Here is an 18,324-nt window from a genome sequence, read left to right as displayed (position 1 = left end):
GTGTTTCCCAAATCCTGGTCTCAGGTTTCTTTAACACTTTTGCTATATAATTTTATGTATCATGTTGCATTTCCAGGTCAGGTTTTCTTACCCTAAAGCTGTTCACAGGAGTCTGGAGAGATTTGTGGAGAGGTTTTTATGAGAAATCAAGCAAATTCAAGGACTCTGGGAAATGCTATCCTGGTATACATTTGCTGACTCTTCCAATCATCTTTGTTCTCAAAATTCCTAAGAGCATTTAAAGGAAGTACCACTTCAAACAAATTCAGTAAAAATAAAAAAATCTAAAAACCCACAAATACTATCTTTGGATTTTAAAATAACCTGAACTTCAGGAAAATTATAAATTCTTAAAACATAAATGTGTATCGAGTAAGATCTTGATTAATCAAGATTCAATAAGCAAAACCCTTGTTTTTTAAAAATTCTTCTTGAAGGAACAACATATCACAGGATGGGTCCTAGAATCTGCACATATTCACTTCTGTGACCTTTGACGTCCAGACTCATGTTAAATGATAGCAGGTGTGTTTGTTTTGTTTTTGCCTCCAGTTATCTGTTGAGTTATGATCGATGCCTTTGATCATGTAAAGGATAGTCTGTATTTCATTTTGAGAACAGTTTTTAATAAGGAATAGGTATTTGGTATCTATTGACATAATCATTAGATTATTTAGTCTAATGAATGACAAAATTATTGGTTTTATGTCATTAAACTCCCTCTGTATTTCTGTTTTGCATAATGGTGACTGAGGCCAAGATAGCAAAAACACCGCTATCTTTTATAAAGATTTTCAATAATAAGTATTGAACCAAAATTATTTTCTAATGAAAGCCCTTGTTAATCAGAAATGTAATAAATCAGAATTCCTTTCCCAAAACATTAACTGAGGTTTTACTGAATCATGCTGAAGAGAACGACCAGTTTGGTCTGTGAGTGTCTGGCTGCAAGAGCACCTTTGGAGTGAAGACCCCACTGGGTTTGAACAGTAATATACTGTGTAACTGGCAGACAAAGATACAAATGGAGCATTACAAATATATCACTTTAGAAACAGAAACCGGAGTGTGTGAAATCAGTTCTCAAAGCTAACTGCATTGTTCCTATAGTCCATCTAGTTTCCCCAAACCTATCAGTCAACTCCCCTGCAGAGAGCAAAACCAGGCTGAAAAGATGCTTTGAGGTGTCCCTACCCTGCATGGTTTGTGACTAAAAATAGCAACTTGTTCTGAAAATGATAGAAATGGAAATAACTGTGTTAGAAATTACTATACCAGCAATACTTCATTATGACCAAGAACTGTGAATGATGTAAGATATTATGGAGTGAGAGGAACGTTAATCAGACTCTTGCCATCAGAATTCAATAATGTTTTAGTCTAATGAATGTTATAGATGAGAAGAAAACTTTGTTTCTGTTTTCAATTCCCTTTCAGTTGTGTATGGCAAATGCACTGATAACTTCTAATGCAGATTTTTAACTTGTCAGGTGTGGCCCGATTTATAAAAATAGTTTACCATTAATCTTTTTTTCTTCTGTCACAACATGCTTTTTTTCTTTTCCTCTTAAGATGTTAATTTATCATGCAAAGATTTTTTTTTCATTAAGTGCATTAATGCTTTTGTTTGTACAGGATTTTTTTCCAAATCAGGAGGACTCCCCATAGTTCCTAAATGTAAATCCTTAGCAAATGATATGCCAAGACGATAGCTCCATTCCACGTGGGAAACGGCAAATGCAGCCATACCTTGGGATTCTAACCAGGGTTCCAGCCTTTCAGTTGTACAGTGTCTCTGATAAGTCTCTCGTATGATAACTTCAGATGGACTGTAATGGAACAATTTTAGAAGAAACTGGCTTCTAGCAGTTGAATAGTGATGCTGGGAATAAATCTGGTTTCCCTGAATAATGGTTTCTCAAAGCAGTCATAGCTTCTTTAGAAGTTTAGAATTGGTACCATTTCTTATCCTTATATTTCAGCATTAACTGCAAAAAAAAAAAAAGGTCACCATGAGATGTTAAAAAAAAAAATCTTTAAAAGTGCTAATCAAGTAAGCTCATACTGAATTAATCGTGGATATCTCAGTAAATCTTAAAACTTATAAAACTTCCTTTATTTTGTAAAATAAAGTGCATACGAAAAAGGTTGTTTAGAAAAACAAATCAAGCTGTAGAGACTCAGCTGACAGGAAATCATTTTCAGTGATTGGGACAGAAAGCAGTGTGTGGGTCCCAGTCTCTCCTGCACCTGCTGCTTCTTGGGGGAGCATGGCATTTACCTGAGCACCATGCAAGCAGAGGATGCACAATATCACCCAGTGTACCAGAACGAATGGGTGATTTCTTCTAGGTTATCCCCTAAGATAATGAAGTATCAATGTATTATAGCATTCTGAAAAGAGTGTTTTTCTCCCAATACTGGGGGGATTGTAATACTCTAATGGGACCCAGGTTACCTCGCCTCTCACACAGGATGACTTACAGTGGCATCTCTGTGTAAGCTTTCTCGTGCTAAATGTTCAAAGTTATTACTGTATGAAGATGCCTATATTTACTTAGCAGTTTACCTCGTGTGCATGTTTGGAAAATGCTTCTGCACTGGTCATCATGCCCGCAGTTTTCTCCTCCAGCTCTCCCAGCCTCTGCCCCCTCTCGTCCAGTGCGATCCGAGCGCGCGTCAGCTCTCCCATCACCCCGCCCGCAGCGCCTTTCATCCCTTCTATGCTGCCGGGCCCAGGAATGTGCTGCGCGAGGCTACGGGATGCTTTTCCTGCCGCAGCTTCCCCAACTGGGAATTCAAGCCATAGCAAATGAAAACATTTGTCAGTAATTCAAATAGTGACAGTCAAGTTTATCACCAAAGTACTTATATTAAATTCTACTGTCATAATTCTCCTGTAAGAGACAGACATATTTGACCCTATCATAAATATGTATTTGGAAATGTTAGCACTTCCCAAGAAAAATGCCTACAAAAGAGACTGTGAGAGCTATTGCCGCCATATGCCTGTGTGTGTGTGTGTGTGTGTGTGTTCCAAACAGTATGGCATAATTACATTTTTTTGGTTATTTCTATTTTTTAATTATAGTTGGCATACAATATTATTTTAGTTTCAGGGGTACAACATAGTGATTAGACATTTACATACCTTATGGAGTGATCATCCCATTAAGTCTAGTACGCATTTGGCACCATGCATAGTTATTACAATGCTATTGACTGTATTTCCTGTGCTGTACTGTACATCCCGTGACTGTTTTGATAACTGGCATGATAACTGCCCATTTGTGTTCTTAATCCCTTCGCCTTTTTCACTCAGCCCTCCAAACCCTCCCATTTGTCCATTACCAATTTGTTCTCTGTATCTACGACTTTGTGTTTTGTTTGTTCATTATTTAAAATATACATATATAGTAGGTTGCTGCTTGTTTGGGGCTTTTGGATCTTTGATAGATTTGGGGAAAGTCGGGCTGCTTGTGTGGAGGAGCTACTAGAAGAGGCTCAGGCCAGGCAGGTGAGTTGGGTGGGGTGGGTGTCAGGGAATCACCATGGCAGGGTGAACAGTGTTAATCTGGTTAATGGAGAGCACAGATTTGGTGCCAGCTGAGTGGGAGGGGAGCTCCACAAAGGAACAAAGGTACCTGTCAGCGCTTTTGTCCCCTGCCCCTTCAGTCTTGCCTTGAAGTTAGTCAATTTAGTTTCTTCCCTTTTCCCCTGGTACTTTTTGAGCTGCTTCCAGTGTGCTGGAGATTAGAGTTTATGAATTTTTGAGTGAGTGAGTCTGTACAAGCACATTAAGAGGTTCTCCTCAGTCTCCAGGAGGCCCTTGTCCTTCTCAGATGTGATCCCTGCTGCTCCTCACAACCAGATATTATGGGGACTCTTCTTCCTGCTACTCGAACCCTGGGCTGGGGAGCCTGGTGTGGGGCTGAAACCTCCAGCTCCTCAGGGTACCTCCATACTGAGAATTCCCTCCAGATTCTAATCACCACACTGGGTGTGGCATCTGCCCATTCCGAGTCTCCACCCCTCCCACCAGTCTCGATGCGGCTGCTGCTTTATATTCTTAGTTATAGGAATTCTTTTCAGCTAGTCTTCAGGTGGTTCCTCATGATGGTTGTTCTATAATCTAGTTGTAATTTTTGTATGATCATGGGAGGAGGTGAGCAGAGTTTACCTGCTCTGCAATCTTGACCCATAATTGCATCCTTAATGTTGCTGAATTGGGATGCTCACAACATATGTGAAATTATATTTAACTCACATTAGTTCCAATCTCAGGTCTGTTCTTTTGTTTAAATTTCAGCCTAAGTCTTCATTCCACTGTTCTCTGTTTATTTTGCTATCAGCCTTGATAGGTCTTAGGTGTTGTTTTTAAATCTCTCCCCCGCCCCCCCCGTGTGTGTGTGTATAAATACTAGAGAATGGGGTATATGCATGATGGGCATTAATATACACATGTTGAAATTTGGTTACTTTATAAAAGACTAAAAATTTACCTGTCACTTACAAAGTTCAGTTTCATTTAATTTTAGTGAAGTAATTTTTTAAAATTGAAAAACAGCTGTCTTGGTAGAAATTTAGTGAGCATTCCCAAAGAAATAACATTAGGAATGGAATCTAGATCTATTTTTTAAAATAATAAGAGCCTTATTAGGATATAATTCCATACTATAAAATTCATCCTTTTAAAGTGTACAAGTCAGTGGTTTTTAGTGTATTCATAGAGTTGTGCAGCTATCACCACTATCTAATTTTAGAACATTTTCATTATACTCCATAGCCATTAACAGTCACTCCTCAATCCCTTCTTGCCCCAGTGCCTGGCAACTACTAATCTACTTTCTGTCTCTCTCTATTTGCCCATTCTGGACATTTTATGTAAATGGAATCAATCATATAATATGTGGCCTTTTTTGTCTTCCTTCTTTAACTTAGCATGATGTTTTCAAGGTTCATCCATATTGTAGCATGTATCACATATCATACCTTTTTATGACTGAAGAATATTGCATTATATGGAAGCAACTAGATCTTTTGCATAGGTAAAAGTTTAAAAGATTTTTGATCTGCAAGATCAAATGATGATAAGATATTCTAGAAAACATCCCCCGCCCCCTTTAACCCTCCCTCCCTTTTGGAAACCACTAGCTTGTTCTCTATATCTATGGGTCTGTTTTTGTTTTGTTTGTTCACTTGTTTTGCTTTTTGGATTCCACATATAAATGAAATCATGTAAGTGAAATCCCAATATTTGTGTTTTCTTGTCTGACTTATTTCACTTAGCATAGTACCCTCTAGTTCCATTCATATTGTTGCAAATGGCAGGATTTCATTCTTTTTTATGGTTGAGTAATATTCCATTGTGTGTGTGTGTGTGTATATATATGTGTGTGTATATATATATATACACATTGTGTGTATATGTATGTGTGTGTGTGTATGTATATATATATATATATATATACACATACACACCACATTTTATTTATTGAATCATCTATCAATGGACACCTAGGTTGCTTCCATATATGGCTACTATAAATAATGCTGCAGTGAACATAGTGGTACATATATATTTTTGAAATAGTGTTTTTATTTTCTTTGGATAAATATCCAGAATGGAATTGCTCGGTCATATTACAGTTGTATTTTTTAATTTTTTAAAGGAATATCTGTACCATTTTCCATAGTGGCTGCACAAATTTACACTCCCACTAACAGTGTATGAGGAAAATATATTCTTAAATTCTTTTTAAAAATGTTGCCTAGTATCTTTCTACTGTTTTTGGATTATTGTTCAAAAGAGTCTCAGTGGTAGGTATGAAAAGTAATTTATTCTGTAGCATTGGTAAACCTTGTGTTCTGAAGAAAGAGTCTGTTTCCCAGCAGTTAAAGGCAGGCAGATTCAAACACATTTTCTTCTCAGACTTTAGTGACTGAATGTCTTCCCCCTGCCTTGCAGGCATGATCTACTTGCAAATGACACATTAGCTTACTCATTATTTGCATGAATTTCAGGTACTGTTTTTGTTAAACTATTTCCTAATATTAAGCGATCCATTTTATTCATGTTTGATAAACAGAAATAATGTTCATGGTATAGAAGCTAAATAATCTAGAATTTGAAGTCGCATATTACCTTACATTATACACATACACAGGTCTTCTATTTTGTGATACAATTTTATGATCAGGAGTTTACTCACAGAGCTCTTCTCTGTCGAAGGTTTGTCCACTTCCACCGAACAGTCCCTTTAGAAAACCTCTGTTTTGAGCTTCTGGTGTCTCTATGGGAGTAAACAAATCTCCCAGCATGTCCTGTATCAAATTCAAAGAAAAAAGCATTAGAGTAACTACAAATAAGTGAACAGATCAAAGGATAACACTGTGGTGGTTAGAGCACAGGCATCGTGAGGACAGCTTGCTTTCCGTCTTTTCCTGCTGGTTTCGCTTCGCTCCCAGTTCCAGCTTCGGCACTGCCTCCTTTTCCGTTTTTCTCCAGTAACTGCCTTTCTAAAATTTTCATTTTCTGTGCTCTTATTCCCTTTACAATTAGAAAGATGGGAAGATAGCATATTCACTCTAGGGTTAATTTTCACCTGATCAATGACTCTCAACCTAGATTTCTGATCTTTCTCAATTACTGTAGCCTCTGCCTGTCCTGGTCCCTCTCCTAAACCATGCACGGACTGCCCTGTGAAATAGGAAGCCTCTGGTGGTATGTGGAGAAAGGCTGGATTTATTTTTATATCAAGTACAAAATTATGAAATGGCTCAAGATAATTTGATCATTTAAACGAGTCAACTAGGCAGCTGCTGCACAGTGAGGTACGGTTGCTCTCTGTAGTGGCTGTGCTTTAGAATGACGGGAGGAAAATCTTGCTTGAAATGCAGCTGCTCAGGCTGTATTCCACACACTAAATCAGAACCTACAAAGATGTGCTCTGGTTACCTATACTTTAAACTTGCTCTCCAGGTGTTTCTAAAGCAGATCAAAATTTGAGAACTATCAATTTGGAGAAAGGAGCTTCAAACCAAAAGTCAGGAGATCTGTGACCTAACACCAGTTTGACTGTGAATGTGCAGTATGGTTTTATCTTCATCATCTCCCCTCAGCTCTGCTCACTAGGCCTGTGCTCTTCCTCCTAATCTTTTCTCTTTGGAAATGGCAGTGTACCATCTATTTAGTTTCCCAAGCCAGAAACCAAGAAATAGTTATTAATTCCTTCCTTTCCCTTACTCCCACCTCCAATAACCCTCCAATCTAACTGATCTGTTAACTTCTTCTCACTGCTGGATGCCTTATTTCAAGCCACTGTTATTTTTGGCTTTAATTATTTTTTTAAAAGCCTCCTAATTGTTCCCCCTACCTTCAGTCTTTTTTTTTTTTTTTTTTAATTTACCTTTATTGTTGAAAGTATTACAGGTGTCCCATTTTTCCCCCTCAACTGACCCCCTCCACCTCACTCCCACCCCCTCCCCAGGCCTTCACCCCATCATTGTCTGTGTCCATGGGTTATGCACATATGCATATAACTTCTTTGGTTAATCTCTTCCCACCCTCCACTCCCCTTCCCTCTTCCCTCTGAAATATGATCGTCTGTTACATGCTTCAATGTCTCTGGATCTATTTAGTTCATCAGATTCTTTTGTTCATTAGCTTCTTCTTAAAGAAGACCCTTCAACATTTCCTGTAGTGCAGGTCTGGTGGTGATGAACTCCTTTAGCTTTTCCTTGTCTGAGAAGCTCTTTATCTGACCTTCAGTTCTAAATGATAGCTTTGCTGGGTAGAGCAATCTTGGTTGTAGTTCCATGTTTTTCATCACTTTGAATATTTCTTGCCACTCCCTTCTGGCCTGCAAAGTTTCTTTTTTTAAAAAAAATATTTTTACTGATTTCAGAGAGAGGAAAGGAGAGGGAGAGAGAATAGAAACATCAATGATGAGAAAGTCATTGATCAGCTGCAGCCCGCAACCTGGGCATGTGCCCTGACCGGGAATCGAACCCTGATCGCCTGGATCCCAGGTTGACACTCAACCGCTGAGCCGCGCCTGGCCGGGCTGCAAAGTTTCTGTTGAGAAATCAGCTGACAGTCGTATAGGTGCTCCCTTGTAGGTAATTAATTGCTTTTCTCTTGCTGCTTTTAAGATTCTCTCTTTGTCTTTAACCTTTGGCATTTTAATTATGATGTGTCTTGCTGTGAGCCTCTTTGGGTTCCTCTTGTTTGGGACCCTCTGTGCTTCCTGAACTTGTAAGTCTATTTCTTCCCCCGGTAGGGGAAGTTTTCTGTCATTTTTTCAAATAGGTTTTCAATTTCTTGCTCTCTTTCCTCTCCTCTGGCATCCCAATAATACGAATGTTGGGCCTCTTGAAGCTGTCCTAGAGGCTCCTTATGCTATCTTCATATTTCTGGATTCTTTTTTCTTTTTGCTCTTCTGGTTGGGTGTTTTTTGTTTCCTCATGTTCCAAATTGCTGATTTGATTCTCAGTGTCCTCTACTCTACTGTTGATTCCCTGTAAATTATTCTGCATTTCAGTTTGTGTAGCCTTCATTTCAAATTGGTCCTTTATTATGTCATCGATTTTCTCAATTATTTTCATCATACTCTTACTAATATCCTTGAGGATCCTTAAAACCATTATTCTGAACTCTGTATCTGTTAGCTTGCTTGGATCTATTTCATTTAGTTACTTTTCGAGAGATTTCTTCTGTTCTTTCCTTTGTGACATGTTTCTTTGCCTCCACATTTTGGCTGCTTCCAGGTGTTTGTTTCTATGTATTAGGTCGAGCTGCTATGTCTCCTGAATTTGTAGAGTGGCTTTGTGTAGTAGGTGTCCTGTAGAGTCCAGTGGCTCAGCCTCCCCAGTCACCTGAGCCAGGCCTTCTAGGTGCTCCCCTACGTGGGCTGTGTGCACTATCCTGTTGTATGTAGTTGAGCCTTGGTTGCCGTTGGTGTCCCTGGGAGGAACTGACCCCCAGACCAATCAGCTGTGAGGACCAGCTGCAACTACAGCCAGAGAGCTGCTGTGCTGGAGACACCCCTATGGAGCAGGATTTACTTCAGTGGGGCTTTGGTGTTCACCAAATGTGCCCCTTGAGTGTCACTCGTGGATGTGGTAGGGTTGTAATCCAGCGTGGTCGAGTCTGACCACCAGGTGCACTGTCTCTGGGGCCTCCCGGGAGGTGCAAAGTCAGCCTGCGCCTGTGCCTTGCCCAGGGCCACCCAGCAGGAGCTACACAGCAAACCGTAGTTGGCTGCTACTTGTGCTGGGCTTAGAGGTGTCCAGGAGAGGCCAAGCTATGAGCCAATGCAGGCTGCCACTAGTGCCAGGCCTGGGGCCACTTATCAAGCCATATGGGGCCCGCTGCTGCTTGTTTGAGAGATTTTAGAAAAGTCCTAAGTATAAGGCTTGAGAGGCCACTTGCACAGAAAAGCCCCTGGAAATGGCCTGGATGAGCTGCAGGTGGGGAGGTCGGGGCCTCTGGGAATCACGGGGCGGGGCCAAAGGCGTGAGTCAGGTGCTGGGGATTCAAATATGGCGTCTGCCTGTGTGCGGGGAGCACTCGCCAAAGGAGCAATGGACTCTGCCAGCTCCTCTGCCTGGGAGGAAGCCGCCCCTCCAGCTCTCGCCCGGATTTCAGGCAGGTTAGTTCCTCCCCAAGTGTCCCAGGTCCTTTCAGGCTGCTGCCCGGGGCTGGGCTCAGAGGGAGCGCATCCGAGTGAGTTTGTGCCGGGCCCTTTAGGAGGAGCTGCTGGGGCTCCCGCAGCCTCGGCGACCCTTAGAGACAGTCCCCGCTGGTTTCACAGCCCGGAGCTGTGGGGACGTCTCTCCAGCCTTGGAGCCCTGGGCTGGGGGCCTGATGTGGGGCTGGGACCCCTCACTCCTCCGGGAAACCCCCACCGCTGAGATTCCCTCCCAGGTTTCAACCACGGCACCGGGTGTGGGCCCGCGGCTGAGTCTCTGCGATTCAGCCCCGACCCGCCGGCGTCTCCACCCTTCCTACTGGTCTCGATGCTTCTTCAGTTCCCTGGTTGTAGGGCTCCTGTTCAGCCAGATCTCAGGAGGCTCTGAGTGCTGGTGGTTCTGTATTTTAGTTGTAATTTTGATGTGGTTGCGGGAGGCGGCACGTGCAGCTGTTACCTATGCTGCCATCTTGTTTTCCTCTCCCTACCTTCAGTCTTAATTGCTCAAAATTAATTGCCATACAGCAACCAGAATATTAGTTTCAATAAACAAATTTGCTAAATCTTTTAAATGACTTCCTGCTGCCCTGGAGATAAATGCGATGCCGTAAGAGGCTTACAAGGTCCTCCAAGCTCTGTTTTTGACTCGTTCTCCAGCACCATCCTCCACCCTTTTCACTTCCCAGCTCTGAACTTCGTCGGTAGTTTCCTAAACTTCTGGGCTTCTGCCAAGGATGTCATTGCCTTTTCCATCCCCAGCCACCCATTCCCGTGGGAAACTCCTACTCACCGTTCATAATCCTTTTCTAACTACCCCCCTCCCCCCGCTCATCAACCCAGGTGCCCTTCTTACATGTCCCCGCAGTACCAGCACGGCCATCCATAGACGGCTTTCCCACAATACTGCGGTGGTTTCTCTCTCTCCACTAGCAGGTAGGGACTTGTATCTTGTTTATTACTGTATTCCTAGAGCCTAGCCAAGTACCAGGCATACTGTAAAAATTCAGTAAGTATTTGTTGAAAAACAATAATAGTATTTATTATTATTTATTTTAAAAACTTACTATATTCCAGGCACTGTGCTCAGTGCTTTATATGAATTCTTCCTTGATTCTCACAACAATGCTTTAAGGTAGAGCATACAAGTAGGTTAAGTAAAATACCCAAAGTTATACAAGTGGACAAAATACAACTTAAATAGTTCAGAGCTCATACTCATAACCTCTGTGTTATAATTAATGGACTTTAGTTTTCTTATTTGTAAAATGAGGGGATTGAACCAATGAAATTTCTAAGATATTTTAAAAAATTTTGTGACCACTTTTAACTAACCCAAGGTTATATAGGCTTTGATATTTATTCTGTTTCTAGGCTCTGCTTACTGCTATGATCAAAGATAAATGCCCAGTTCTAACACAGAATAAATATGTATTTATTTTGTATGCCTCTTAACCAAATTAAGTTTTCCTCAAAAAAAGTGCATGAAATCCCCTAATTGTATGCAAAGATTTGTGTGTACTGACATATTCTCCACCCTGGAGGGAGAGTTTACAATCTTTCAGAGCATTCTCCAGAGGCACAAACAAAACAAAACAAATTAACCATTAATATGCATAATCTTTACATTTCCCCCTTGTTCTTATTTTTTCTGTGTATACTCAGAACCACACTAGAACTTGGTAGGGTCACAGTGATGAACATAATATTCAAGACATACTCTAGGCAGGGCATATTTATTGTCTGGCCCAATAAAATCTTAGCTTTAATTTTTTATTTTTTTAAACAATACTTGTTTATAATTGATTTTATTTATTTATTTTTTATTTTTTGAGAGAGGGAAAGAGAGAGAGAGAAACATTGGCTGCCTCCTGCACATGCTGACCCGGGATTGAACCTGCAACCTGGTATGTGCCCTGACGGGGAACTGAACCCACCACCTTTTGGTGTCTGGGATACACTTCAACCAACTCAGCAGGCCAGGGCAGTATCTTAGTTTTTAGACATCTCTATTATTCTCTCTCTTTCTACAACCATTCCAATTTTTTTTTTATAAATGTACCTGACCTACCTGTAGATTATCACACATCTCTTGGCTGTACGTTAACCGCTGAATTTCAGTAGGAGAGACGAGGTATAATGCCTGTCCTTCGTTGGTAAAACAAAACGTCCGTGCTATCCTCATGTCTGTCAGTGGCAAATAATTAACATCCAACATTGGGCGAAGACTAGGTAGGCTGCATGGAATAAAAGCAAATCCACATATCATATTCAAATTGTTGGAAGTTTATTTCTCTGTATAAAATTTGCAGATCCTTACAGAAAAATAGTAATTTTTATACCACTATTTTATGGTTGTTTCTTTTTAATCTCTTGAAGTCTCAGTGGTAATAAATTGATTTTGACATAAAAAATCATGGGCACAGTTCTTCTATCTTAATCCATCTAGATACCTAACACATGTCTTTGAAGAATGGATTAAATGCAGTGGGCAGAAATTTCAGGATACTTTTGCAGCATTTCACAGCTTCCTACAATATGGTCATAGTCTTTGGTTATGGCAGAAACACTACTGCTAGAAAGTGCCTGACTGCACACTTGGTCTCTTAAAGCAAAACTCCTGAGTCTGAGGAGGTTATGAACTGATGGAGACATGGAGTGGGTCCAGTTCACTGTGCCTGGGAAGGGAGCAGCTTTGCTCTCCATTCCTTTATGCCCTCAATACGCAGGAAATGAAAATTACCTATGACCTAGAGCGCCTGCACTGAAAGCACGATTAACAAATCTAAGCATGGCCAGGGCTGTAAGGGAATGAGAATAACTTATAAATAACAGATGAGAATTTGCACATCCAAATGAATACCACTCATCTCCAGTGTCTTACTGAATGGTTATATGCTTATTGTAATGTTGTGGCCAATGATTTCGCCTAACTTCATCAGACTGTCCCTTTGGATAATGTCATTAGAGCCAATTTTACAAACTACTGAAAAAAACCAGTCTCATTGCTTTTAAATCACATCTCTAATGCCAAGAGGAGAAAACTAGTAATTATATCTCAAGCTTCAAAATTATCCTACTAATTCCAATATGCACAATGATTTTAGATTATCCCAGATCATAAAACCAGCACCTTGAAAAAAGTACTAATATCTCATCTCAAAGTAGTTTGTAATTATAATTTAAACCCTAGAACCTTACCGTGTAAAATGGGACCTGAAAGATGTGCTGTTGGTAAAAGCTTTTCATAGGGTTCTAGCACTGTGCTGTCCAATGTGGTAGCCACTAGCCACATGTACCTATTGAGTAGTTAATATATGGCTCATCTGAATTGAGATGTTCTGTAAGTGTAAATTATATTCTGGATTTCAAAGACTTAGTATGAAAAAATATATATTAAAAAGCATATGTTATGGCATTTCAAGTAATTAAGCTCCTTAGGATATGAGTCCAAAACAAACCCAGTTAAATAGACACCCATAGTAGATTCAGTCAAATTAATAGGTGGTGGTGGGGAAAAGGTTAATTCATTAATACATGTAAAATGGTGGATGCAAATACTTATTTTCTACATCCTAGAGAAGCTATAAGGATCAAATTAAGTGCTGTATGTAAAATTCTTGCGTGGACTATGAAACATAGTAAAAGTAAGTTCATTTATTTCCCTTATAGTTTATTCATCTTTATATTTCCCATGCATAGCATAGCTTCTGGGAGATAACATATGCTCAATAAATACTTGCTGAATGAATGTGTGAATGCCTAGAAATCACTCTTTCCTTAAATTCCTTAATGTCAATTAAAATATATATTCACAATGCAAAGCATGTTTTAGCCAAAAAAAACCAACAAAACAAAAAATATAAAAGCTAAGCTCTTCTGAAATTATAGAATAAAACACTGAAAAACATAATGAAACAAGGATCTCAGGTTGCTTCTTGGTAACATCTTGCACATTACACATATACTTCTCAGAACGGCACCTTGTTGGCACTGTTGTGATTACCATATAATTTATAAAGAAGGCAAATACCTCATTATCATGATATGCCCATTGGCACAAAAGCATGCCAAGCAGGCACTGTTACACATGACCACCATGTCTGCTCGCAGTATAAAAGATGTCTCAGTGATGTTATGAACGTAAAGGCAAGTCTGAGAAGGCAGTGAGAAAACTTTGGCTTGTTTTTCTGAGCAGATTATTGTATACTGATGATCTCCTGTTTCTTGTGACAGAGAGGGGCAGTTCATGACCAGTTTCCTTCTCCAAGATTTTTCATTTTCATCCATGCTGTTTGGGTCCCTCCAAACTTCATATGGTGGTTGCATTAATCCACCAGCTCGATCCATACAGGAGAATGTTAGCACAGCTCCTTTCAATGAGAGGAATGTACCTATAAAAACAATTGCATATCATTGGCATGTGAAATTCTTTCTGGAACAGCTGTTATTCATCTATGGGCAATCAATATTTTATGTTATGATAATATTTGTCTATTGCAATAATATACACGAATAGGTAATTTGTGAACCCATCAATTGCAATAACTTGGAATCACAGAATATTGTTCTAACAGGAGCCTAAGACATCAGCTTGTCAAATGCTCTCATATTAATAAGAAAGTGGAGACCCAGAAAGATGAGACTTGGTCCAGGTCTCATAGCAAGTTAGTTGTGGAGCCTGGACTAGAATTCAGGTTTCCGGATTCCTAATTCAGTGTTCTTTATTTATACTATATAGTCCCTCTTAAAATCCTTTTTTAAAAAGCAAATTTTATAAAATATGTAATTTTTATTTATTGAAACAACTTCAACTGAAAAAATAACATGCCATCTGATTCCACTTCTTTCATAGACTCATTCACTAGAAAACGCTTTTTAAAAAATATATATATATCTATATCTTTATTGACTTCAGAGAGAGGAATGGAGAGGAGAGAGAGAGGAAGAAACATCAATGATGAGAGAGTCCTCACTGATCAGCTGCTTCCTGCAGGACCTCGACTGGGGATTAGCTTGGCAAGTGGGCCTGTGCCCTGACTGGGAATCAAAACACGATCCCCAGGATCCTAGGTCGATGCTCAACGGCTGAGCCACGCCCAGCCAGGCTAGAAAATGCTTTTTTTCTTTTTCTGAAATTGAGCCCTCAGAATAAATTTAATTAAATTTTACAACCTAGAGTAGGGGCGGGGAACGTCTGGCCGGTGAAATCATTTCGCCTGGCCCTGCCAAGGCAACTGCAGGTGGGATTCGAAATTCAATAAATCTAGAAGTTTTTTCATAGCTAATTTTTAAGCTGATAATTTTGTATGACCTGTGAATGATGTTATAAATATCCAAATGGCTCTTGGCAGAAAAAATGTTCCCCACCTCTGCTATAGGGAGTCAATAGGAGAGACTATAGAGACCATGGCGATATAGGCAGAAAGGTTGGTAGATGTGGTGGTAGCAGCTGTTGAAGTTCTTATCTGATTGTTTCCATTTTCTCAGTGAAAGAGGACACGTTATTAGCTGAGATTGAAAACAGTGGAGGAGGTACTGGAGGTATGAGGAGAGTGGAGAAATTACAATTGTTCAAGAGGCTGGGAGAGAGAACAAGAAAACCCAGCAACACAGGAGCCCACTGGAGGTTATTGATGATTTATTTCAAAATGAGACTGTTAGTGTGGTTATATATTTTCTCCAGCCATATTCAGCTACACAGGTATAGAAATAAAGTAGGCAGAGTTAAATCTAATCAGGATTTTGATTACGCTTACTATGCATGTGTGGTATTGTGATTTACAGTAAGTATGTCTATAGTAAGTATGGGCTTCATCCCTAGTTCTGGCACAGAGCTCCTAAAACCCTTGGAATTTCCTAAACTGGCAACAACACAGGTGTCTTTTGTTATGTTAATGAGGTGACTTGGCCCTCACTTTAAGAAGGGGGCTAGTTGCCAGGGGAACCAACCACGTGATTAGAAGGTTGGTCTGTGGGAGAGGGGCCTGAGATTGAGTTCAATCACCAATTAACTCCATGCCTGTGTAATGAAGCTTATAAAACCCCAAAAGGAGGGGTTTGGGAGAGCTTCTGGGTTGGGGAAAGGTGAGGGTGCCGGGAGAGGCATGGCACCTCTGTGTCCTTCCCACTTACTTAGCACTGGCATCTCTTCTATCTGGATATTCATCTGTGTCCCTTCATAATAAACTGGAAGCAGCAAGTAAACATTTTCCTGAGTTCTGTGAGCCCATGTAGCAAATTAATCAAACCCAAAGGAGGGGTCATGGCCTCAGATTTATAGCTGAAGTACAGGTGGTAACCACCTGGACTTGCGACTGGCCGCTGAATGGGGGGTGGGGGACAGTCTTATGGGACTGAGCCCTTAACTTGGGGCATCTGACATTATCTCCAGTGTCAGAATTGAGTTAAATTGTGGGACACCCAGCCAGTGTGGAAGAGAATTGCTTGTTGTGGTAAAAACACCTCCACACCTCTTGAGTAAGAAGTGTTGTGTGTGGCAGTGGTGAGGGAGTAAAGGAAGTCGTGAAGCAGGAGAAGCACAGAAGGAGGGACTGGGCTTTTCCCTATAGGAGGGAAGAACTGTAGGGTTTTCCATCCCAGCCTGTGAAGTTGCATTTGTATGACCAGCACCACCTGGGAGTCGGTTAAAAATGCAAATCTTCTGACTCCAGCCCAGACCTATTGAATCAGAAGCTCCAGGGTAGCACCCAATAATCTGTGCTGTAAAAACCCTCCAGTGACTCTGATTCAGACCACAATGATCCTACTAGAATGGATCCTCTAGATGTGTTCCCACTCTAAACTTCAGTGGTTTAGTGATCTCAAATTTCCATATCATTGATTAGAATTTGTTGTCAAGATAACCAAGATAAATTTATGTGAAAAGATTCCTTAAAAAAAAGTGGGGTTTTCTTTGTTAAGAGGTTTTTGATTACTGATTCAATCTCTTTATTATGGGTCTGTTCAAACTTTCTTCATGATTCAGTCTTAGTAGGTTATATGTTTCTAGGAATTTATTCATTTCTTCTAGGTTATCTAGTTTGTTGGCATATAATTTTTATTTCTCTGGTATCAAATTTAATGGCTCATCTTACATTTCTGATTTTGAGTCTTCTCGTTGTTTTCTTAGCCTAGCTAAAGGTTTGTCAATTTGGTTATCTTTTCAAAAAACCAATTCTTAATTTTACTAAAAAATGGGCTAAGGGCTAGGAGAATTGTGCGTATTTCCTTAAAAATTAGAACTCTAGTAAAATATATGTTCTCATTGTGAAATAAGTTTACAATTAAAAGAATCCTCTGTATCTAAGAGTTTGTTTCTGTTTTGTTTGCTCATTCGTTTCGTTTTTTAGATTCCACATCTAAGTGAAAAGGTGCAGTATTTGTCTTCCTTTGTCTTACTTCACTCAAACTCATAGATACAGAGGACAAACTGATGACTGCCAGATGAGAGGGTGCTGGGGGAATGGGTGAAAAAGTGAAGGGGCCTAAGATGTATAAGCTGCCATTTATAAAATAAGTCATGGGGCATAGAGAATATACTCAATAACATCATAATAACTATGTATGGTGATAGATGGTCACTAGACTTATGGTGATCACTTCATAAGGTATATAAATGTTGAATCACTAATGGACACCTGAAACTAATATAATGTATGTCAACTATAATTAAATAAATTTCAAAAATGATCCAACTGATTAACTTTTAAAATACAATGCATTTTATAGTCTGAATTGTTCCCCCATTCATATGTTGAAGCCCTAAACCCGAGTCTGAGGGGTTTTTTGGTACTGCATTTAAGATAGCGACTTTAAAGAGGTGGTTCCATTAAAATGAGGCTGTTAAGGTGGGCCCCAATCCAGCTGACTAGTGCCTTTCTAAGGAGGAGAGGTTCGGACACACAGACACCAGGGGGTACATGCATACAGAGGGGTGGCCATCCGTATGTGAAGAAGAGGCCTCAGAAAACACCAAACTTGCCAGCACCTTAATTTTGGACCTCTAGCCTTCAGAAGTATGAGAAAATAAAGTTTTTTAAGCCATACACATACATTTATGTGACTCTGCCACACTAGTAGAGAGAGCAGACTCTCCCACCTACAGTAAGGAATAATTCATGTATATGAATGTAGCATACCAGTTAACAAAGAAAACACTTTATCTAACCTACCATACCATAATATGTATTCTTTTAAAATAAAGTCCCTTCTGCTATATATTAATTGAAAAATATTTTACTTAAGAAATGTTTTTCAGATAATTTTTTTTTTTAATCCTCACCAAAGGATGTTTTCTTCCATTACTTTTCAGAGAGAAAGTGGAAGGGAGGGAGAGAGAGAAACATCAATGTGAGTGAAAAACATTAGTTGGTTGCCTGCCACATGCACCCAGACTGGGGTTGGGATCGAGCCTGCAACCGAGGTCCATGTCCTTGGCTGGAATCAAACCTGGGACCCTTCAGTCCTCAGGTTGATGCTTTATCCACTGAGCAAAACCAGCTAAGGGCTTTCAGATAATTTTTATCATAAACAGGAAAGAGATAGTAAAAGTTATTAAGAACAAATTAAAAATATTAAGCAAATTAAAAATATTAATGGGAATAACAGAAGGAATCTCACTCGTCTTTTCTTT

General features: G+C 39.8%; 1 protein-coding gene across 1 annotated transcript in view; it reads right to left on the bottom strand.

Annotated features, from left to right (window-relative positions):
• Window positions 1-1,274: 1,274 nt before the first annotated feature.
• STXBP5L (syntaxin binding protein 5L) overlaps window positions 1,275-18,324 on the bottom strand; it is a 170,660-nt gene continuing 153,610 nt past the window's right edge. Inside the window, exons 25-29 of the mRNA XM_087817877.1 lie at window positions 13,723-14,083; window positions 11,761-11,926; window positions 6,213-6,324; window positions 2,570-2,790; window positions 1,275-1,988 (exon numbers count right to left, since the gene is read on the bottom strand). Coding sequence (XP_087674003.1) covers window positions 1,947-1,988; window positions 2,570-2,790; window positions 6,213-6,324; window positions 11,761-11,926; window positions 13,723-14,083 — 902 coding nt within the window. The 3' untranslated portion in view covers window positions 1,275-1,946. The remainder of the gene's footprint in view (window positions 1,989-2,569; window positions 2,791-6,212; window positions 6,325-11,760; window positions 11,927-13,722; window positions 14,084-18,324) is intronic.

This window comes from Miniopterus natalensis, chromosome 6 (genome assembly GCF_054644295.1).
Source record: "Miniopterus natalensis isolate mMinNat1 chromosome 6, mMinNat1.hap1, whole genome shotgun sequence".
In the NCBI taxonomy this organism is placed as follows: domain Eukaryota; kingdom Metazoa; phylum Chordata; class Mammalia; order Chiroptera; family Miniopteridae; genus Miniopterus; species Miniopterus natalensis.
Note: the sequence above shows the minus strand (reverse complement) of the source record. Positions and strands in the feature narration are given on the sequence as shown.